The sequence below is a fragment of the Eurosta solidaginis genome, chromosome 3 (assembly GCF_040869045.1).
Source record: "Eurosta solidaginis isolate ZX-2024a chromosome 3, ASM4086904v1, whole genome shotgun sequence".
In the NCBI taxonomy this organism is placed as follows: domain Eukaryota; kingdom Metazoa; phylum Arthropoda; class Insecta; order Diptera; family Tephritidae; genus Eurosta; species Eurosta solidaginis.
This window is the reverse complement of record NC_090321.1, coordinates 184,700,191-184,724,703: the sequence shown is the minus strand read 5'-3', so window position 1 is coordinate 184,724,703 and position 24,513 is coordinate 184,700,191. Positions and strand designations below refer to the sequence as shown.

Here is a 24,513-nt window from a genome sequence, read left to right as displayed (position 1 = left end):
TCTAATCGGACACCTAAATACACCGCTCACTAAATTGTATCAAGATAACTAAAAAATTGAGGCACTAGTTGGTGGGTGTATCTCTTCTACTTTAAGAGATTCTTGACTTAATATACCATTTAATTTTCATGAAAGGTATAGTTATAAAAAAAATAAAACAAATAAAAAATAAGAGAAACAAAAATTAAAAAAAAAAAAAAATAAAGTGAAAAAGGGAAATAAATAAAAAATTAAAAAATAAAAGCCAAAATAAAGTATAAAATAAAAAAATAAAAAAACTTAAAAAAGAGCAAACTACCGTAACTAAAAGGGTTTCGATACTCACTAAATTTACGTCCGCCCGCACCGGGAACACCCTCATCTTGAGCAACACCAATCTCATTTTCGGCTGGATTAACATCCTCCTCATCTTCTTCATCGATCAACTCATCTTCAGCCAAAGGTTGCGGTGTTGTTGTTGTTGTTACACGACGCGTTGGATTGCGTGTCGCAGGCTGACGTGTTGTTGTTGTGCGTCTCGAAGCCACTGGACGCTGTGAAGACGCCGGCGTACGACGTGTTGGTTGTTTGGTGCTTAATCGTGTAACAGGACGCTTTGTTGTTGTTGGCTTCGCGGTTGCGCTGGTGCGTTGTGGTTTCCTTGTTGGTTTGCGTGTGGTCACTGCACCACCAGCACCAGCGCCTGCTGCACCTGCTTGATATGTACCAATTGGAGTTGGTGCTGCAGTATTATTCACATCGTCAATCATGTCAGCTAGCGCATCAAAGTTGCCTTGCAGAGATTCTACAATCTTATGCACAAGCGTATTCATTTTATCCTTCAAAACGCCATCCTCGACAAAAGCGGGTGTAGATAGTTCCAAATCGGTGGTGACAGCGCTCGATGTTGCTGACATATTCAGATTAGGATTGCGCACAGGTGGGAAGTTGACAAAGTCATTGGGTGAAGTATAAGTTTCCTCTTCAACTGGTGCGCCTAATTTCTCACCGGGTATTGGAAATGGCGGGTATGTAGGCGTAGGTCCGTAATAGCCGGGGAAGGCAGGACGATCATCAGAGGGAATACCATATTCCGCATCGGCAACAGATTGTGTAAAAGCGGGATACACGTTTTGTTGCACATTTTGTACACCATAATAGCCTGGATCGTCAAAGTCATTTGATGTGACACCACTCAGGCTTGCATATTCGGGCGTATTGAGCATGATATCAGGACGTCGTGTTACAACCGGATTATAAATATAAGAGGTGCTACCTAATCCCGCCAATGGCAACGGCGTCGTTGGTGGATATGCATTATCATTATAGATAGCGCTAATACTGCCCGGCCGCTGTGACCAGCCACTATTTGTGACTAGAGTGAAAAGGGTGGGCTTAGCTGTATTAACGCCGTAGGTAGTCGTAATAGGTTTTGATGTTACGCGCACAAAGCCTGGTTTCTTATGCACATATGTGTACTGTGGGCGTTCTGCATATTGTAGCTTAACTGGCTCAAGCGGTTCAACTTGCCCTTGATAAGTGGATGACTGTGAGTGGTCTGTTTCCGTTTGTGCCGCACTCTGCGAGAGGGCATCCAATTTGTGATCGGCCATAACGAGCGGTGGTACTTCGGCATCATGATATATGACTGTTGTCGATGGACGCGCTGGTGTGGGCACAGGCTCCACACTCGGTTTACGAATAATTATCGGACGATTCGTGGATTTGTTCGACAGTTCAGGATTATAATTTAAAGACGGTTTTGGCGCAGGATAATAAGCCTCAGGATCGAAAGTGGGCTGCGGCGCTTTTATATCCTGATTATATGTGGCATCAGGTTTATCATAGTCCTGTGCATAATTCTCGGCGGTTACTTTAGTATCTTGATGATCGTAAGAGTCAGCAGATAAGTTGATGTCTACAGCAGCATCTTCGTATGTGTCCGTTATTTGAAACACGTGCTCTGCAGATGTGGTTGCCGATTCTTCTGCATCGTATGTGGGCTCTTGCTCGGGTCTTTGGTATACCGGCTCCGCGTGCAGTACATGCGTTGTAGATTCTCCATTATAATTGCTACTAGGCTGTTGTTGTTGCGTGGGACGTTTGATGGCTGCGGGTTTATTTTGTTGGTATATCGCAGCAGGTTGCTTGACTGGTTGCTTAATAGACTGTTTGTTGTGCTGATTGATGGGTCGCTTTACAGCTTGCGTTTGGCTCGGTTTCTTAACATAAGAGCTATCGTCGACAGGGGAATTGTCTGCGTGGTTATTTGTAGGCTGTAGGGCTGGTCTCTTATTATTGTATTTTTCTGGGCTTTGTGCTTGGTTCTGTGGCGCTGATGGTTTCTTTATAAGAACTGGGGTACTACCATAGGTATTTGTTGGTTGAGCAGGCTTCGTATTTGTAGGTCGTTTTGCTGTGCTTGGTCTCGTATTTTGGTTATTTGGTAGTGCTGTGCTCGGTTTTGGACGTGGTTTTGGTCGCGGTCTCGTGCCACTCGAGGTAATGATACCAGAAATTGGACGTGCTGTAGACGTACCCGTAGTAGCTGTGTTATATTGTGGATGTGATGGAGCTGGAGTTGTGGATGTCGTTAGATAAGCAGTCGTAGTTGCTTTAATCGCCGTAGGATGTTGTGCAAATGTCGTCTCCTCCATGTAATGTATGGTTGACAAGCTGTCTGGCTTAGTTGTTTGATATGCCGCTGAAGAGGACTCGCTATCCTCTACTTTTGTTGTATGCGAAGAAACGGACACCTCTGGCGGCACTGCATCGTAATGAATTATGCTTGGTAATTTGATTCCATTGTTGTTCTGGCTATTTATCGTCACAGGGCGTTGCGGTTTGCCAGTGATAATGGGTACTTTTTCGTAGTTGTTTCCGTTTGCGATTTCGCCTGTGATCTTATTGACTGACGTAGGAGTATATTGTGGCCGCTGCCCGTAATTGCCCGCCAAGCTACTCTCATCCTCTTCCATATTAGATATATCCACAGGATATGCAATGCCTACCGCAGGCATTTTATTGAACTCATGTGTTGGATGAGATGCGGATTGAGAGACGTCATCATAGTTATTAGCGGGCATTGTGTGTTCGTCCAGCACAGCAGAGACGTCATCACCATAGGTATGCGCAGCAGTCGGACCAGAGAGCTCTGTGGCAGCTGTAGGTTTCGAAACGTAAGAATGTGAAGGCTGCTGTTGCGTCAAGGAACCCTCGGCGTGATGAGATTCCACACCGTGATCCGTAATTACTGAATCATAGTAAGCTGGGACTGTTGCTGTGACTGGCGCGTTTGAGTGTTCAGCTTCAATATAGTAATTATTGGGGCGTTTGGTCTCTCCCGTGGCGTCATAGTAATTGGTTGTCGCATCACCGTACGAAGAGGAAGACGACATGCCTGTAGTGGATTCATATTTTTTATCAGAATTATCGACATCCGCACTATATGACGCTGTCTCTGGCGCTTGCTGGCTTACGATATTGTAGGTAGGCCCATGACTCGTTGTGCCATTCAACTGCAATATAATAGACTCAATAGAGTCGACATGCGTCGTAAAAGAGGTGCCCGTAGTAGGCTCGCCGTAAGTCGTGGGCTTTTTACTAGCTTGTTCTGCATTTTTGTCTGTTTCTGAGGCCGCATGCTGATGGATAGACGCGCTTGTGCTTGAACTTGTTGTGGGATTGTAGCTTATGGGCGAAGGTTGCCTTACTGGAGCCGCCATAAAAACCGGCTGTGGTCCATACCCCGTTGAGAATTGTAAATCATCTTCAATTAAATCTGTATCAGCGCCTGGATGTGTGATGTCGCTGTGCGTAAACTCACCACCGTCAAGCATGAGATGATTTTGACTGTTTGTGGTTTGTTGTTGTTGCTGTGGTTTCGGTTTCGGTTTTTGTTTCTGTTTTTGTGTTTGTTTGACGCTTTGCGTTTTTGCAGGCTGCTGCAGAGACGTTGGCTTCGCTGCTTGCGCTTGCGGTCTTGGTCTTGGTTTCTGTGGTCGCGGTTTTGGTTTTGGTCTCGCAGATTGCGTGCTTTGTGTAGAAGGCGCCTTGGAACCACTCGCACTTACTTTCATGGGACTTTGCGTAACAGGAAACTCCTCAAATGACACAGATTCTGATGAGCTATTTGGTTCGGTTAGACCATTTACAATACGCATTGGCAAGCCGGTAGGCGTCACGGAAATCGGGGTGCTATCCTCGGCTGGTGGCAGTGTTGTGCTCAAAAATCCTAATACGAAATCATCGTTGAGCGTTTGTGAAGAAGTCGTGAAAGGTACTTTTACAGGACGTGTTTGGGATTCCTGCTGCAGTGGCGCATCTTTCTCGTTCTCCACACTAGACGAATGGGGTAAACTTGAATCTGCTAAAGAGCTGGTAGTATCAACTGACTCACCGTAGGAAGCAGTTGGTCCCACAGCTGGCCTATTACCATATTGTGAGCTTGAGCTAGCAGAGGAATCTTGATACTGATTGCTGGGTATTGCGTCGTGTTGACCATAGTAAGAGTTGGTGCTAATTCCATCCCCTAACTGCTGGTACAATTTATTGATGCTTGCCTGCGTGTAGCTATCAGCAAGAAGTGCGTTCTCTACATCATTGCCGTAAATGGGTTTTGGTACTTCTGGTTTGTATTTTTGTTGCTGTTGTTGTGGCTTTTGTATGCGTTGCGGCTTCGGCTTTGGTATCGGTTTACTGGCTGGCGTGTTGTATTTATTCTCCTGTGAGTGTTGTTGTTGTTGTTGTTGATTCTCACCGTATGTTTCATATGACTGCGCCACCGCTTGATTAATGCCACCACTATATTCATCTTGTAGCGTTTGTTGTTGGTGCTGTTGTAAGTAGCTACTCTGTGCATCATTCAGTAGCGTACTCTCGAGATCTAACTCATCCGGTATTTGACAGCATGCACCAAAGAGAAAACCATCCATACACGCACCTACTACCTCACCGTTACGCTGCGCACACTCGTGATTGAACATGCAAATCGTAGGTCCATTTTTGCGTGGATCATTTATGGCAAGCGTTTTAGTGGCTCGACAGTGCTTCGGTGTTATCCGATAGCCGCCGAAAAGTTTGCGACCCTCTGAAAAAAAAAGGATAAATTTGTGATTAATTGGCGCATAGCAGCGTTAACGCTAAGCCAGGAAATATAGGTAAGAATTGGCTTGCTAGCAGCTGGCCAAGACATGCGAGTCCAAAACGTTTGGATATGGGGGCCCCAATAACGTAAGAAAAACTACCTCTAAAGCTGCAAATCAAAATAGGGGTGACGTTAGCAGAAAACAAGATTGGTTAAACTAAGACTCGAGCATTCCTGCTGCTATGTTTCTGAGATCTAAGTTGAACATAGATTTAAACATGCATAAGAGGCTCAGTAAGCCTGGCATAAATGGGATTTGAGGCCAGAACTTATGTCATAGATGGGAAGTATGGTGGAGAGCCGTCGAGAAGTCTTTCATGATCTATGTGTTAGGTTAGGTTCAAGTGGCTGCGTCCACATCGGAGCGGCACACTTAGGCTTTTATAGGCCCATTGTGAAACCACATGGATCTTTTCCTACTCTCCTTATCAAACCACTTCGTTGAGTTTGTGAAGCTCACAAAGCGTCGTGTATTAACCTAGGCTATATCAGTCAGATCTACGACAAGCATCTTGCTCATAAAACCTTGTCTTCTTCTACCCTGCGCTGGGCATTCATAGAATAGATGCCTAACAGTTTCAGGCTCCTCTTCGTTGCCGAAGCTTCTACAATAATCATTAAGTGGAGCGCGAATCCTTTCCGCATGCGGTCCAATACAAACATGACCAGTGAAAAGACCTACAACTAAGAAAAGATCCCTTTTACGAAGGGTGAGAAGCTCTCGCGATCTCTTCTCATTCTATTCCGGCCATGTGAGTTTTGCCGTGTGGCATCTACCATGATGCTTCCACCTGGCTCCCGCTTCCATCAGTAGAGCCTCTTTATGTTGAGCTTGCAGGTGGAGAGCGGCATCACCAGCCTCTTCCAGGATGGCGAAAGTGGAAGGGAGGTACCCTTTCTTGCAAGCTCATCCGCCATCTCATTACCTGGTATGCCCCTATGTCCCGGAACCCATACCAGATGCAGAGTAAACTGTTCAGCCATCGCGTCAAGTGATCTTCGACAGCCTACTACAGTTTCAGAATTAGTTGGAACAGAGTCAAGGGCTTTCAGTGCTGCTTGACTGTCACAGCAATATTGGGCTAACCATGGCCGTATATATCCAACGTGCTATCATAGGGGATATACCCCATTTCAGTCCAATTGCCCCTTTACATGTGTAGAGGGCAACCGTAGCCTTACGGACACGCTCCGTGCTCTTCTATGTCCAGTTCAATTTCTTATCAAGTGTGAACCCTAGATAGTTGGCGCACTCACTTAACTTAAGCACTGTGTTTGCCAGCACTGGAGTTGAGAGAGGTGGTACCTTATACGTAAAGAGCACCAGCTCCGTTTTATTTGGGTTCACGCCCAGACCATTATCAACGGGCCATGCTTCGACCCTATATGTTAGGGCAGCTTAAAAATCTGTCTGTGGAGTGGTCACAGGCATAAGTAAAACATGCCCTTCACAGACTTCCGACGTGATATATAAGAAGCGAACGATCAGACTCTTTATCAAGGAAACGAATTCTTCGGCTTTGGCTTTGGCTTCGGCAGTTGGGTCTCTGTTCGCACAAAATCTCAATATTTTTGTATCCGATAGTTTTAACTTACTTACGGCATATCGTAGACTACGGTATAGTACCCCGTAAGAGTTTGTAGGTCTTTAAAAAGAGAAGGGAGATGTTCCTAGTAAAGCATTAAGTGCACCAACAGGAATGCTCTCATCGCATCCTCTATGCTAATACCAAATAGTGGATGCAGTTTCCTTAATTTTGTTACTGCTGTTCTTCGGTCAACAAACTAAGACGTCTTATTTGACTATTGGCTACACAGCGGTACCAAATGCCCAGTATACAATTTTAAAACAAAGAAATCGTTCCTAAAGCAGTAGTGATAGCTGTGAGGCGTACAGTACTCATATTTGATAAAAGACTGAACATATTCGTAACAGTCCCCTAAAGCTGTGGAGAGTACTTTTTGCTTTCCAACTGCAAAGTCAACAACAATGATGGCAGTAACTTGGTGGTTTTCAAATATTGTAGAGATCTAAAAGCATCTCCCAGCTCAAAGTTGTTTTTTACATACTTAAACCTATTTGCGGTAGTTCATTTCGCATCGCCTTGTAGATTACTTATTTGTTTGATTACATTAACCAAATTCATCAATATCTACTTATATCACAAGCACAAATACATAGAAACATTAATCGAGAATTTCTATCAGTACCGTTTCCATAACGAGTTTTAACTAATTTAGCCAATATTCAATGGCAGTCAAGCAGGCAGGTTCACCAAATTTTCAACACTTTCGAAAATGCACAGAGAATGACGCTCAAGCACAAAAACTTAAGCACTTACTCCACTGGCATTCTTCGCATACCAAATCAGAATTTTAATTTGCAATTTTCGTTTTCTTCCACAAATCACAGCGGGCTTCTTATACGCATACATTCGTATATACCTTCATACATACAATTATTCATATACACATATATAGCTCGTTTTATTAGTAATACAGCTTCATTTTGTTTTTGCTTTTGCCACTTTGTACACACAGCTGTTGCCGCTAATTAATAATCGATATAAAAATTTTCCACTTTACCGTTAAATCACCTCGTTTATTGACAGTAGGCCAAAGCGAAAACGGATTCGACAAGTTACGTATGTATGTATGGATAATGATTTGTTTGTGTGCATCAAGCAATATATTAAGAAATGAGTTTTGCAGAATATTTGAGTTAAGACTTTTATCCCAAAACAGCTCGACCCAACATTCTACGCTCTTTCTTTGGGGTTTGCTGCTTAGGTTATTTTTACAAAATTCCCACGATTTTTAAAACTAAATGATATTTATTAATGTATGTGTCAAATAAATGGTGTATATGCCATATTTCACTACAAATGGTTCGAGAGTTTAAGCGCTGCCACCGAACCCGAACTATATATATGCATTGGGGTGGTCCGAAAATAATAAACAAATTTTTTCTTTTTGGTGTTCTGGATGAAATTATTATACAATACATTCAAAAAGACAACCATTAAACATTTTAGCTTTATAATTCATGTTTAGGTGTGCCTCATCGCTACTTTACTGTTTCCATACAAATCGTATGATCGTAAATTTCGAAGATTTTTTAGAAAGTGTACCAGAGCTCAAATTTTTGGTACCTAAATCACTAGGAATACATATTGTTATAGGAAAGTGAAGTCGTAATACAAGTCAAAGCTGACGAGGTTATTCAGTTTGTATATAGATTTATTTAGAAAAGTATTTTTTTAAGTTTTTGAATCAAAAACAGATAGCTGTACCGTAATTATCACTTCGGACCGGTTCCACCATCTTCAGTTAGTCACTTATTTATGAGTTATCGATATTTTCATTTTCTTCATGCCAACTGAAGCTTGTTGTCTCAGTTAAGTACAAGGAAAAAGTGTAAAGACAGCTGTTTGGCTAGTTTTCGTGTATTCACAATAGATTTTTGATACCTTTGAGACAATTAACAATTTTAAGCGAAGTTTTGTCACCCTGTGCGGTAAAATCGAAATTGTCAATTGAATCTATCCGAAAGACTGCTTTCCTCCAGATAAAATCTAGTTTAACTGAAGATGGTAAAAACGGCCGTTAGACACTTACGAGAAAATTCCGAAAATTATTCCGAAGTTATCCCGAAATATTTTAGAGTTCATCCCGGAATTGCCAAAAAATAGTCTAAAACTGGTTGCGAAAACAATCACGAAACAGCCCGAAAATAATTGGAAAAATCATAGTGAACTTATATGGCAAAATTATCCTGAAAACAGTCCCGAATACCGAAGTGTTTTCAAAAATGTTCTCGAAAATATCTCGTAATGAATTTAAAAATCCTTATATTGACCCAAATATAGTCCCGAAATGAAGTTTGTATACTCCTGAGATGATCTCGTGAACAATTTCCAAATAATATCGAAAAAAAACTTTTTTTTCCGAAGAAGAGCCGAAATGTACCTTAAGCAATTAAAAAATAGTAAAGAAGTGATCCCGAAAGAGAAAAAAATTGTCTCAGAGCTATTCCGAAATCAAGTCCCATTAAGTCCTGAAATAACGCCGATATACACCCCATACCCGAACGTTTTCGAAAACATTCCCGAAACTATCCCGATATAAATCACAAAATATTCCCGAAATGATTCTAAAAAGAATCAGAAAATATCCTCGGAACAATTTCGAAATTGACCCGAAATAACGATCTCGCAAAATGTAACAAACGAAATTGATCCCGAATCTGTCATGAACACAATCGCAGACACACGTCTCAACATTCTCACATGTAAGCATTCAAACTTTCACATTTACAATAAGATTATTTGGTATGCCCTTATGTTTGTTTCAGCTTTATTATGGGTCTTGAATTAAGATATTGTTTAACTCGTATATCAGTTCACCAGCCCTAAAATTCTAAGTGTACTTAGAACTCTATCGCAAATTGCAAATTTTTGCTGTTACTGGGTCTATAAATGATCAGCCTTGGATAACCGAATTTTACACATTTTATCCCAAACCAATTCTGCTCATTTTATGATCAATTGTTTGAATAATAAATCTCGAAATATTTTGCAGTGCTTTACCAAACTTGTTATCTCATGTACTGGCGCGCAAATATTAGACGCCCACTGTGTAATCTAATTTCCACGCATGCGCATAATAAAAGTCATGTGCAGCTCCGGCGTGCAGTGCCGATCACAACCTGCAATGTCAACTTTTGTAGCAAACCTGCATGACTGCGTTTTCAAGTTTACTTTTTCCGGTTGCATTTAGGCAGTGCGCTCAAATGTTTACTACAGGTGCAACGAATATTCGTTCAGGCGTTTGACACACTTTTCTCGGTTACTACATACCTGCACATTTAGTTCAACTTTGATAGTGTGTATGTGATATAATTAAATGCATATTGACTTGCATATATGTATGTGTGAATTGCCCCTGTAGGAAATTAAACAGTATTATAATAAACTTAAAACGTTGGTAACTTTTTTAAGTTGTTGGCCAACAAATCAAAGCAAACAATTTCATGTATGAGAAGAATAAGAAGAAGAGTGAACAGGAAACAGGAAAGGGAAGCAAACAAAGAAAACATAACGAGAAGGAATTGAGAGGAACGAAAATAAACTAAAGAAAGAGTTAAAGAAGGAAAAAATAAGCAGCAAAAAATTAAATTGGATATACCGATGAAGGTGGTGGTGTTAGTGATGAAGAGCAGACGAAAGCGGAGCTCAAGACGTAGAAGTAATCGGATACATAGACATAGTCGTGGAAGTTCACCGTTAAGAATCTCTACAGCTACACTCACCCTTACCGTTACAGTTACAGGTTTAGAAACGGTTTCTGCGGTTAAGGCCTGTGCCTTTAGTCCGAGCAATAGCTGTGGTTGCAGCGTTTATAGTTACGGATACATTTTAAATTATGGTTTTGGTTATTTTTACAGTTACAGATATTGTTGCGGTTACGTTAGCCTTAATGGTTACATATTCAGCACATCCATGCTGACGGTTATGGTGTCAGCATCGCTGATTTGTTCGCTTTCAGGTTAAGTTATGATGCTGAGAGCAATTATGGCTATGTTACGAAAATGATTCCAGTCACTACTACATTTATGGATATCGTTTTACTAATACGATTTTTGATAGTTACAAACCCAGTTTAGTTATTGTGAGAGTTATGGTTGCGTTGATAGTTGGGATTATATTTATGGTGAAAGTAAGGGCCAAAGTGAAGTAATGTATTCAGAATTATCAAGGCTAATGCTGTGAAGATTTTGGATCCATGTTTCCCCTGTTATCTTGCGGTTACGTCGCTCTATGGTTCCGGTTCTTTATGGTGACGGTTAGTTTCGGATTAGATGCATTGATTTCGGTTACTTCATGGTTATCGTATCTTTTTGGTTAGGCTTACCGCTGAGTTTACTTTATTGTTATTGTAACTTTATGGTTACTGTTACCGTAATATTATGGCTACGTTAACTGTCACTAGATATTTCTTCCTTGCTATGGCGATTCTATTTTTATGGTTACTATATGGTTACGTCCCATACATGGGTGTAGTTATTCCATGGTCACAGTAACAGTTATTTTAATTTTACGGTACTTTATGTATATGGTAACTTGGCGGCTAGGGTACTGTGTTGTTATGGTTACTTTATGCGTAAGGTTACGTTAACAGTTCTTTTATTTTTAAAGTTACTGTTACTTAATGGCTTTTGTTACGACGGTGGTTTTGGTTATAGTTACGTTTGCGTTAACGGTTACAATGGCTTTATTGTTACGTTTATTTTATGGTTACGGTAATGGTCACAATAACGTTTACATTTATGGTAACTTTATTGTTATGGTTACGGTTGTGTTATGGCTACGTTATGTGTTACATTACATTGATGACTTTTATTATAGTTACGTTAAAGGTTACGGTGTTATTATGTTACTTTTTGTTACCTTAACAGTTAAGTTATGGCCACGTTAATGGTAACTTTCGGGTTATCGTTACGGTTACATTTTGGTTAGGGTTACGGTTACTTAGTGGTTACAATTACAGCTACATTTTGCTTACGGGAACAGTTACTTTACTATTAGAGTTACTTAGTGTTTACGGTTTTGATTACTTTCTCATTGCGGTTACGGTCATAGTAAAAATTATATTTACAGTTATGACTATGGTTATGGTACCCGTCATTGTTACATCTACAGTCAAAATATCAAGTACATATAGCTATCCACAAAAGCTGTTTACTCATCAAGCTTCATGCCCTTTTTTCCCCAGGGGCTATGCACAGTATGAAATTGTGTAGCGTGCACCTGATTAAAACTTGTTCAATGGAGCTGTATTAATTTTTCTCAATTAGTGTTTTACATGGTCTCATTTTGTGTTTTGCTTTTAATTTTGGTATTGGGTTTCTTGCTTTTGTGTACTCTCTTGTATGCTGTAACCTAATTTGTTATGTAGGTATTTTTTCAGCCATACATTTTACTAGCTGCAAAATGCAAAAGGCCGACATTGCATGACATGTCTGTGGCAGGATTGAGATTACGTAGCATGATGAATAAATTCTCTTATTAATGTGAAGAAACAAGAAGCAATAACAATATTGAGAATTTGTTGCTTTCAGTTTGAAGTCGTAGATCCCATAATGTAAGGGATTCTTACCATATTAGACATCATACGCAAACTTACGCCTTGAGTCAGAGTGCCTTTCGGAATGTACCTATCAAGACCACAGCGCATATTACCACACTAATAAAATAATAGCTCACGGTCTCAGTCAATGCAAAACCTGCCGATTGTCAAAGATCTTTACACAGCATATTTGTTAAAACTTAGAGCTAAATTTGTTGTCGAAATTCAACAGCGGGATTCAAGAGACTATGAAGCGCAACCACATCAAGGGGCTTCCTGCGAAATTCATAGTTCGTCAACGCAATTGCTGACCTCAGATTAACGTCGAAATTAGGTTTATTTAGCAGGTGAGGCTTCGGCGATCCAAAGTTCCTCACGAAAAGGGGGTGTTGAGGTGTCTAGAAGGTAGAATGTAGTCACATCAATTCGTTCCCCTGATGGTCGGACCAGTGCTATTTTTCGAATAAATATCTGGCAATTGTATAGAAAGCGTAAATATATAAATATACACACAAGATATGTATAGTATTGCGATACATGATCACACCTGAAAGGTGCTGTAATTTTTTTTGCTGAACTCTTTAAACATTGTGTCATCTAAACTGCCTTTTTTGCCTGCCGCCCTATAATTATGAAAAATAAATCTCTTCCAAACACAGTGCAACCCTTTTGCTAGCGTAACTGTCAAAGCAAACAAAAGACTAAAGAAACGAACTTGACAATTTTCCAATGGAAAGAACAAATTTGCGTCACACTTTTTTCCTCACATCTACTAACAAAAACCATTTTTTGTAGAAAATAATGTGAACTTGCTAACACTGCTTATACAGTTTGCACTTTAGTGTTCTTGCTTTTAACAATACTTAAGCCATTTGTTGCGGTTGTCGACATTCACAATATTGAGCTTGACCCACTGACTTAGTAGCCTAAGATGTCGCAGCTTGACGTTCGTTGACTTTTGCGTTTATACACAAAAAATAAATTTCAACAACAAGACAATCACAATAATAGAACTAATAAAAATAATACATATAAGGAAAGAGGTGGAACACCATAGAACAAGTTCGTTGGTTAGATGGCGTAGAAACCTGCTCTCCAAATGCTGTCAGTCAACTCAAATTGCAGCCGCAGTAAAGGTTCACTTGGGAGTGTTGGTTTTTGTGTGGCTATGTACAAGCCTGAGGAGCCATGACAATGACAATGACAGTCAGAATGGTTAGAGCGACAACAATAACTAGTTTATGAATAAGATTTATTACTGTTTGTTTCTTTTTTTTTATAATTTTTTTGTTTATATTTTTGTGTTTTTATATTCTATAAAAAAAGCATAAAGCGCCTGAAGATATCAATTAATGTTCTGCATAGTTGATGACAATAAATTAAGTCATTTCATGCCAGTAATTTGAGAATTATTAAATCTTGTAATAAATTACGATTTCTCATTATTTAAATACGAGAGGGATATAGAAAAAACACAGAATATTGTTGTACGAAATGTTTCTCACAGCATTTTGTTGACTTTTGTGGCTACGTAAATTTGGCTCCCATGAAGTCAAATAAATTAATAAAGTAGTCATTAAAAAGGCCAAAACTACCAGTAAAGTAATAGGAAAGTTTTTTACTTTGTTAGTAGGTACCTATGTATGAAAATCGAAATACATACATTCAGCTATTTACTTCAATTCTATTTTACAGTTATCCAACAGCAGTGAACACAAAAATAGCAGTGGGAATTTTATTATAAAATTTCGTCAATTAAATTCTTTTTTTTTTGACTTACCTTATTTGGTAGATTTTCAGTCGGGGTGGATAAATGATTTATATTGGAACGATTTTCCGTCATCCCTTGTCAAATTTGGCTTTGAGACAAACCGGTTTTGGCGTTGTGCCATCATCAGTGTCGATTTTCGTTCTGATCTGTTGTTGTCGTTTGTCCTGTATTTATAGTTCGTAGGTACATGAGCAGGTATTGTCAAAATTGATGCTTGTGTATATTTAGTTATGTGTATGTGCTGTGTGTTCATTCATAACCGATGGTGGTTTACTAATCGATTGTAGATGCGGAAATCGCAGTATCATTGATATTACAGGAAGAACAGGAGCAAGCAAGACACATGTGCAGGGAAATCATAAAAAAGGAGGTGAAAGCACAGGAAGGACAAAAATCGAATACAGAGGAGAAAACAATAAAGAGTCTACGGCATAAACTAAGGAAAAACAATTGATGTCACAACGAAAGCGGACAAAGGAAACGCCACTGTGCTAATCAAATAAGAGGAGTATATATCCAAAACCGAGGATCTCATCGAGGAAATGAAATGTCGCAGAATGGGAGAGGATCCCACAGATGAATACCAAAAACAAATCAAAGTTGCTATAAAAAATGCAACAAATATAACAGATTCTAACATGGCACATAGATTGGTCCAAATGAACCCTTCGGCTCCTCCACTGATTGCGCTACCAAAACTCGACAAGCCGGACACGCCAATGAGGCCCATCATTAATTTTAAATCGGCACCATATTACAAACTGTCCAAATATTTAAAAACGATATTGAAAGATACTCTGGAGCTAAGGAACGAATATGCAATAGCTAACACAACAGAATTAAGAGAGAGACTTGAGACCGTAGAGCTAACAAGGAACAGTATATTGGCATCTTTTGACATAAAATATTTATATCCATCTATACCACTATCGGAGACTTTGGACATAGGTAGCTCAAAAATAGTTCATAATACAAAAAACAAAGTGAAAATTATGTAAATCACAAATACGCTAAGAACCACTTTACGTCAAAACTCTTTTCAATTCAACAATAAAATATATAGACAAACAAACGGTCTTGGAATGGAAAGCCCCACATCAGCAATTCTTATGGAAGTGTTCATGCACAACCTGGAAGAAAAGTACATACAGGAGCTGAAGTCCAAATTAGGCGTGTCATTTTATGCTAGATACGTGGATAACATAATATGCGTTTCAACTACTAATAACGAAAAGCTTATACTGGAGTACCTCAACAAGCAGCACGGAAATATAAAATTTATAATGGAAACCGAAAAAGACGGAGGAATCAAATATCTAGACCTCACGATAAATATTGATAAAGAAGCCAAACGATTTAACTATGATATATATAGAAAGTCAACGGCCAACGACACAATAATACGCAATACCTCAAATCACCCTCAAGAGCATAAAAATGCAGCATTAAGGCACTTGGTATATAGACTTGAAAGAACACCTCTTACACAAGAGGTATATAAGAGAGAACTGGAGGTTATATATAATATCGCTGCAAGCAACGGATATAAAAAAGCACTAGTAGATAAGCTCAGATGGACAAATGGAGAACCAAAAGGAAATAATGAAAAGGAAAAGAATAGCTGGACGACTATGACATATACTGGAAAAGCAACATATAAACTGGCAAACTTCTTTAAAAAATACAACATTAACACAGCATTCAAAACATCGAACAATCTAGGGAGAAAACTAAGAACTAACACTAACTCAGAGGATCCGTTTAGCAGACACGGCGTATATAAGCTTACCTGCAGATGCCAGCATAGTTACATAGGAGAAACAGGACGGCAAATAAGAACGAGGTTCAGAGAACATATTAGAGATTACAACAAAAAAATATGGAATTCAAACATTATACCTGAGTCTAACTTCGCGAATCACATGGTCGAGAATGAATGTTCCCCAGCAAACACCAATAAAATAGTTAGGGTTCTTCATATACAAGAAATGGGCCGACGTCTCAACGTACTCGAAAACATGGAAAACTACAAACAGAAAAAATTCGACGGCAGAATAATAAACGAACAGATAAACACAATTTCTGACAAAATATTCGAGCTTTTAAAACTTGTTTACAGGAAAAAAAGTAATCACACAGGTACAACAGTCACATAGGTAAAACAGACAAACACACAACAACAAGTAAACACAAAACAATTAACAAAACAAAACAAAAAACCGAAAAAGGAGGCCAAACGACTAAAATCACAGTTTTTTACCTACCCCAGTCAGCCACACAAATCGATTGGTAAACCACCCTCGGTTCTGAATGAACACACAGCACATACACATAACTAAATATACACAAGCATCAATTCTGACAATACCTGCTCAAGTACCTACGAACTATAAATACAGGACAAACGAAAACAACAGATCAGAACGAAAATCGACACTGATGATGGCACAGCGCCGAAACCGGTTTGTCTCAAAACCAAATTTGACAAGGGATGACGGTAAATCGTTCCAATATAAATCTTTTTTTTGATTTTTTATTATTTTTAGGCAAAAATTCTTGTCACTAAAACAATGTAAACCAATCTAAAAAGGTTTACCAACAAATTCGAAAAACTTTTTATTTAAAGCTTTCAAATCTTTTCAGTATGCAGGTTTATAGCCCAATGAAGTAAAATCCAATAAAGTATAAATTACAAGGCTGTCAAAATTCCGTTTAGACGGTTAAGCGCCAATTAAGTAAGTAAGTCAAAATTCGTAGATGATTTGAAATTTTTTCTCCGAATGGTGTTTTAAATTTTCTTTCTTTTGCTGGGCTCACAGTTTTATGCGTTTTAAATGAGAGAAAATCTGAAACATTTGCAAACTAAATACGGATTTTGAAAAACCGATAGCTTGTACGTTAGGTCTGCTTATTCCAAACTGGAAAAAAAGGCGGTAAAGTTGGGTTTGATGGTGAATGAAGCATGGATCTGGTGCAGAAGCATGGATATGGGAGTGTTCGAGAGAAAAGTTCTTCGAAAAATTTATGGACCTCTACGCGTTGGCGATGGCAAGTACCGAAGAAGATTTAGCGATGAGCTGTATGAGCTCTACGCAGACATCAATATAGTCCAGCGAATTAAAACGCAGCGGCTGCGCTGGCTAGGCCATGTTATCCGAATGAAAGATGACGCTACGGCCAAGAAAGTGTTTCTATCGGAACCCGCCTATGGAAGCATAGGTAGAGGGCGACCCCACTCCGCTGGAAGGACCAGGTGGAAAACGATTTAAACTTCCTTGGTGTGACCAATTGGTGTCGGTTGGTAGAGAAAGAAGCGACTGGCGCACCTTGTTGGACGGCCATAATCGTTTAAACGGTTAAGCGCCAATTAAGTAAGTAATATAAATTGTACAAACTCAAAAAACTTTAGAAACTCTAATACAGTTTCGAATTTTTGCGAAACTTTCTTGGGTATTCAACTTTTTCGAAAACTTTCTTGGATTTTCGATATTTTTCGAAAACATTTTTCTGGAATTTTTAAGTTCTTTCGAAAACGGTCGTGAGATTGGTTTGCATATTTTCAGTTACAAAATTCACCGAAGTTTTATCTTTAAATACCGAAAATAAAAATAAATTCAACTTATTACTTAATCAATTGAACTCTACTTTAAAACTTTTCAAATTCGCTGATAACTTTCCATCTGGTTTGCCACGTGACATTTACTACTGGCAGGTGGGACATACAGCCCGCGAACTGTGGCATTTGTGATATGTTTGACTGAATTGATGTGTGACCGTGTAAATGCCTGCCTTGATGTCAAGTGGTTTTGGTTCATATACTCATCACTATGGGAGCTTTATCTTGAAATCTTAAAGTTTACTCATAATTTTGTTGTAGTTTTGCCTTTCTCTTAAGCGCTTAAAAAAGAAGAGTACGTAATAACGTAAAAAACAAAAAAGAATTAATGAAATGATAAATTTCTCTTACGACTTTTGCAATAACCTTCTCGATATACAAGATTTTGAGGCTTAACTTAGACTCATTTTGTTTATCTGTTATCTAAAATATATCCATAGATCATTTTTTGAGTTGACCATCAACGCTTCGCGCAGTGAGTTATGATACTTCATTTTCCTAAGTAATGCTCTATAGGATTATATAAATTTGTGTGAGGTCCTAAAAGCTATGCATTGTTCAGCCTTAAGGAATGGTCCTTCAATGCTGGATCAGAGACTTATTGGTTCAAGCACCAACTCTTAATAAATAGAGCTAATGGCATGCTGGTGTACCTAATGAACTTATGCAGATTACTTGGCTTGACTTACCCAAGGCTTCGCTGTGGGTGTAGTGTCAATGTGATCTCTTTACTAGCCGCCGCTGGAAGAGGCTGCATTTGGGTTGTTATTAATCCACATGCCTTTAAGGAACAAATGTTGAATTAAGTTAGTTAGCGAAGGGACGAGATAAAGCTGTAGGACAGTACGTCTTTGCGACGTCAACTGCAGTGGTCATAAAGAAAGAAGAGTATGGTGGAACCACGTTGTTTTTCATGTAACTATGGTATTTCAAAATTTAATATTCGGGTACTTCACTCATAACGTTTTAAAATCAAAATCATAAGTAATACCTTAGATTGCACTACTTATATACCAATCATTTGCTTCGTCATAACTTTCTACAAGGGTCTACACGTTTCGCGTACAACTTTCCTGAATAGTTGCTTACTTACGTTTCGTTATCCTGCGTCTCATATTAGTTGTGACTACATAGATGTGCGCCCACTTGGTGTAATGTTAGCCTCTCCTGCCTATCATAACGAGGATTCTGGGTTCAAGTTCCGTGCAAGGAACATACAAAATTTAGAAAGAAAACTTTTACATTAAAAACAAGTTTTTATCAGCGCGTCGCCGCTCGGTAGTGATTTGGCAAATACTGCGAATGTATTTCTTCCATGAAAAGCTTCTCAGTGAAAATTCACCTGTCTCACACATGACGTTGGCGGCCACCGTGGTGTGATGATAGCGTGCTCCGCCTACCACATCGAATATTCTGGGTTCATGCCCCGGATAAATCTCCATCAAAAACTTTAGAAACAAGTTTTTTCATTCATCAGAAAATTTTTCTAAGCGGAGTCGTCCCTGGGCAGTGTTTGGCAAGCATTCCAAGTGTATTTCTGCCATAAAAAGCTCTCAGTGAAAATAAATCTGCCTTACATATGCCGTTCGGAGTCAGCATAACACAAGTAGGTCCCATCCCGCCCATTTGTAGGAAAAAAATAGGAGCACGACGCAAATTGGAAGAGAAGCTCGGCCTTAGATCTCTTGGGAGGTTATCACGCCTTTCATTTATTTATTTTTTTTTATCACAGATGCCGTTCTTAGTCTGCGCCAATTTGTGCAAAAAATTAAAAGGAGCACGACGCAAACAGGAAGAGAAGCTCGGCTTATGATCTCTTCGGAGGTTATCGCGCCTCGCGTATATATGTGTGTGTATTTTATCTAACGTCGTCTTATGCTGATTGCGCTCTTAGCTGCTATGTATATACCCGGTATTATGCACATCTCGGCTTTGTGTAGCTGTTGTCATTTCTTTTGTTTACAGCATAAACTTACTAGCGGAATAGTGATGTATAGAATGTAAAATATACGCCACAATATGAACAACAGTGAACAATAGACTAGCTTATAGCGTTTTCTTTTCTGGCTAAAGTGTTACGCTTTTTGTACGCCGCGCAAGGGTTGTTGTTCTATTCTAAAAAACAGGCAACGCCTTTACGGGATATTTCGTTCTCTGTGAAAATTCTTGGCTGTTCGCAACGCAAAAGCGTTACACTTTTACCCTGTAAAAAATGGCGGTATGGCAGTGCAACTCTGTGAAACTCTCAAGAAACTCTCAATTCGCTCTTAAGTTCCACATATACTCTGTTAATATGAGTGAACATGGTAAGTTGAAATGTTATTTGTATGCGCTATAAATGTTGAACATTTTCTGGGGTAGGAGTAACTCTATTAAGGCTTTACCATTTACTTAGGCAACAATATATTTCAGAAAAGAAAACGCTTTTAGTTTGAGACTCGAACTGGTTGAAGAGTAGTTAGTTGACAAGTGTTGAATAAATCACTGATTATTTATCGGTTATGGCCATATACAAATAACAACCTTGCTTCTTAGAGATCAGCTTCTAATAAGCACGGGACTGCAACATTTCTAAAATCATCTGCAAAGCGTACGATATTAGACTCACAAAGTGACTCATACCTCTGAAAAAAGAAGAGCTAAAGTTCAGGATTTGTACAGTAACTGGATACTGTATACTGTCGTCACCTGCTCATAAGTTAAACCTCTCCAGTAACAGCAGGTGTAGGAAGTGCGAGCTGCAGGCAGAAACGGTTGAGCACGTTCTGTGGTCGTGTCCTGCGCTCGCCAGGTCAAGGCTCCACTTATTAGGGAAGACAGAGTTGCCTGATCTCGAGGCAGCAATTAAGCTAGGTCATAGAAAACTCCCAGTATCTGCCAAGACAATGGAGCTATTCTATAAAATGAGTTCTCACACCTGACTTTGGCCCTTGCGTTTGGTCGTGAAACAAATTCTGTTAACACTATTGACGCATTCAGTCTTTATTGACCGGTCAGTTTTACCTAACATAGCTTGTACTTAGTCTCTTTTGTTGGTGGGTGAATGTCTGTGCTTTCAGTAAGGTGCAAAATCTTTAATTAAAAAGTTTTCAACAACCGAAACTTCAAACTTGTAGAACAATGATAGCTGTTTTTATACAGTTTGATCTACTTGCCCTACCATCGCTTTAATATGGTACATGCATACAAACTTAAAGATATGGGTATGCACGGGAAAATAGCTCCGTGATGCTGTAACCAGCCTTGAATAACTCACTTAGTTGAAAGCACAATTAACACAGCAGTAATAAAAAACAAATTTTTACTTTTTTAATTACTTGTCTTCGTACACCGAGAAATGCTACTTTTATGACTAACAGAAATGACGAGAGACAATGAAAAGGTCAGAGATCATAAAAAAAAAATTTTTTTACTTCCTTTTAATTTTAAAAACAAAATGAAAGTGAAATTATCAAAAAAAAAGAAAAACGAAATAACAAAAGTAAAACAAAACGCCAATTTACAGAACACGAAAAGGGCGTTTAATTATTTTTTGGCTTTTCTCTTTGCACTGACTCAATTCATCGAAAGTGAATTGCGAATTGTCGATTTTATTTTATTGTTAAAGTTCGTGCGAAAGCGTTTTGCGCAAAGTTATGCACAAACATACACTTGAATATTTTTTTCTGGCATTTTGGTGTATCATTTAACAAGCGCTAAAGTGAAAGTAACTTAGTAACCGGCAATGGTGATACAAAAAAAAACAACAAAACAGACATCACAGCAGCAGCAAGCCGATTCAAAAGAACCATAAATAGTAAATGAGTGAACGGAAATTAGGAATTTTATTGCCGTCTACGTATCAAAATGACGCTCAATGAATAAATAAATGTTACTGATATCTTTTACTGTATTTTTAAACACTTTGCCAGGAACCGTTTGATATTTTCTTGCGCTGAAGTCTTTTATAGTTTAATTTTTATTTTTGCTTGTTTGTATTTTTATGAAAAACTGTGTTAAATGGTCTGATATTTTTATATAAAATTTGTTTCACTAGGCTTTTCTCCTCCAGCATAGTCATTATCACCCATGGGCGCTTAACCGCCTAGGAAATTTTTGGCCGTTGCCAGCTACCTACATACATATGTGTGTATGTTTCGCGATAACTGACGTCAACCAGAAGCAGCAATAGATATCAATTCTTCCTTCCCCTGCCTCTACCAGCTCAATGGAGGTGTCTGCCTCAGGGTATTCAAATTCTAGTGCAGCAGCATACAAGCAGCTCCTTTTAGCAATATCAAAAGTAGCACTGAAATCAATGATATTATAGTGCGTGTCGAATATCGAATAGTGAGTATCTTGATATGGTGTCTCGTGAGAATCTCAGCGATAATAGATTTACTGGGTCTGGAACTGCATTGATAAGGTCGACGAGCTTGGCCTAAAATGGGGTTACAATGGCACTATGCTACAGACTGTCCTACACCCCCAAATATTGGGTGTGACGTTTGATCCGGATCTATATTTTGGTGAGCATGCAGCCTCAATTGTACCGAAAATCCAGAGCCGTAACAAAATCCTCACATCCCTTGCTGGCAGTACTTGGGGAAAAGACAAAGGAACACTCAATACCACATACAAAGCAATTGGCCAGCCAATTGCCATGCTACTCGTCCCCTATATGGCCGCCAAGCCTAAAAACTACTCACTGGAAGAAGCTACATACCTGCAAAAGTACTGCTCTCAGAATTGCCACGGGCTGTCTTCCATCAGGGATAGAAATGAGATGCTAACCAAACAGCTCCTGTTGAATACCCAGAAACCTGGCCATCCCGACAGACATCTGATTGATGAGCCAACGCCGCCTAGGGGCTTAAGGAGTCATCTGCGTAAGCATTTTGAGGAAATACGGCACCTGAGAACTCAGCCGTATGAAGCAAAAAAACACAAGCAGATCCTCAGTGAACTCCACAAACAGGCGTCGGACCTTTATGCCAGGAATTGCCCGGCGAATCCAGTACTCAAAGAACAGTACCCAAAACTTGCGGAAGAGGAACGCATACCCCCAAGGGCAACGCGAGTCACTCTAGCTCAACTTCGATCTGGATACTGTAACAGGCTAAACTCTTACCTAGATCAACCCCGACATACATAATGTATGCACCGCTTGCAAAGTGTCCCCACATGACACCAACTATCTCTTTAATTGTAATGTGGACCCAACTCCTTTAACACCCCTTTCATTATGGTCCACACCTGTTGAAACAGCAAGTTTCCTTTGGACTCCCGTTAGAGGATATTGATGACAATTTGTGATCGGTCGCATCTATTAAGTGGGGCGAAGCACTGCTTCAACAACAACAACAACAACAACGAGCTTGACCTTATACTTAAGTTTTTCGCACAATAATCTAAATGAAACCTGATATGCTATATTGATTTTCTGTGGACCGAGAGGAGTTTGCTTAAATTTCAATCGGTTTTCGCGCCACTTCCGACCATATTTTGCAAATTTAGTTCGAATAGTTCGGCGAGTAGTCCGTTGTTTTCTGGCGTCCTGTAATTTTTCGGTCACGATATTGTCACCAGCAGTTCGTCATGGATAGTTGGGGGAACGTGTTGCCTCTAGACCTTAAGCACGCTCCCTACATCGGTTACCATCTTCCTTACAACCGTCATTCAATTTCCTCACCCTCATACCATTTGACATTACATTTCAGTGTACGAGTGCTCGCAGAGGCATGGTATAGTGATTGAGAAATGTGCTCCCTTTAATTCGCTGTATCATTAGGTCTAGCTATTGCTCTCATTAAGTAACTTCTCGACAGTAAATTTTCCTTGAACTTCACATAGGCATTTGATGACGACGCGCTAGATTTGATTACGTTTTGTATAATGATGAGACAGCCAAGAAGTTTAAGCATAGACAGTTGTTCGTTCGAGGCCTTGTTATCGAGTTGTCATCGGAATGCCTTCATCGGGATAGGCGTGTTACGAGAGATTGTTGTGTTATCGACGAGTTATCGATTTGTTATAAAATTTCTATCGATGAGTTATCGTTATGTTATAAGAAGTTATACATTTGGTATTGGACGTTTTATTCGGCTTGTTATATTTGCTATCGAAAATGTATCGTTTCAAAAAACTATTTATTATTATAGCTCATCAGTTGTTTATCAAAAATTTATGAATATACCATCAATAAGCTTTTGATGATCGGAGGGTTACCGATTTGTTACTGAGCCATTATTTATTTGTGCTCGAAAAGTTAAAAATTTTTTTATTGAATAGTAATCGAATTTTTATCAAAAAGTTATCGATGTGTTATAGAAAATATATCTATTTGTTATCGGATTGTTAAAAATTGACTACCAGTGTGTTTTCGATTTGTGATAACAAGCCAATAACCTCACGATAATTCGCTTTCTGTAATAAGAAATAACTTGTTGGTTTCGGTTGTAGCCAATAAAATCTGACTAAACACTTCTCAAATAGCCCGAAATTATTCGTTATTGGTAAAGCTACCTCTTTGTGGTCCAAGGTCTACCTTTGGGTGATTCTTGGGTAATTAAAAAATATTAGTTTCCTAGACGTACATCTGTATTTTAACACATAGAGCTTCGGGAGAACTTGGTACTACCACCTTTTTAATTTTCTGGCGCTAGCGAAGCCTTTTGAACAGCGGTGGGCACCACTACATATACACGGTCACCGTATTGAGAATGTGTTAGTAGTACGAAAGCAAAATAATTGATTTATTTAGTTTAATCCCAGAGCTTGTACAGCAGTGGGTCCGCGCGCTATAGCTAAATTGAGCCAGACTAGCTTCATACGAATTCTTACTCTCCACCTCTCAGTCGTTAGCGAGACAGTAACGAATAAACACTGTACATG

At 39.2% G+C, this 24,513-nt stretch overlaps 1 protein-coding gene across 6 annotated transcripts in view; it reads right to left on the bottom strand.

Moving 5' to 3' along the window:
- Positions 1–24,513, bottom strand: part of flz (filzig) — a 113,730-nt gene that overhangs the window by 41,516 nt on the left and 47,701 nt on the right. For 4 of the 6 annotated variants that reach the window (XM_067774233.1, XM_067774234.1, XM_067774237.1 and 1 more), the window contains one exon: positions 326–5,068. In XM_067774233.1, the coding sequence (XP_067630334.1) occupies positions 326–5,068 (4,743 nt within the window). Of the gene's footprint in view, positions 1–325; positions 5,069–9,632; positions 9,704–20,896; positions 20,976–24,513 lie in introns of those variants that run through there. The other 2 variants (XM_067774235.1, XM_067774236.1) reach the window with 2 other exon arrangements.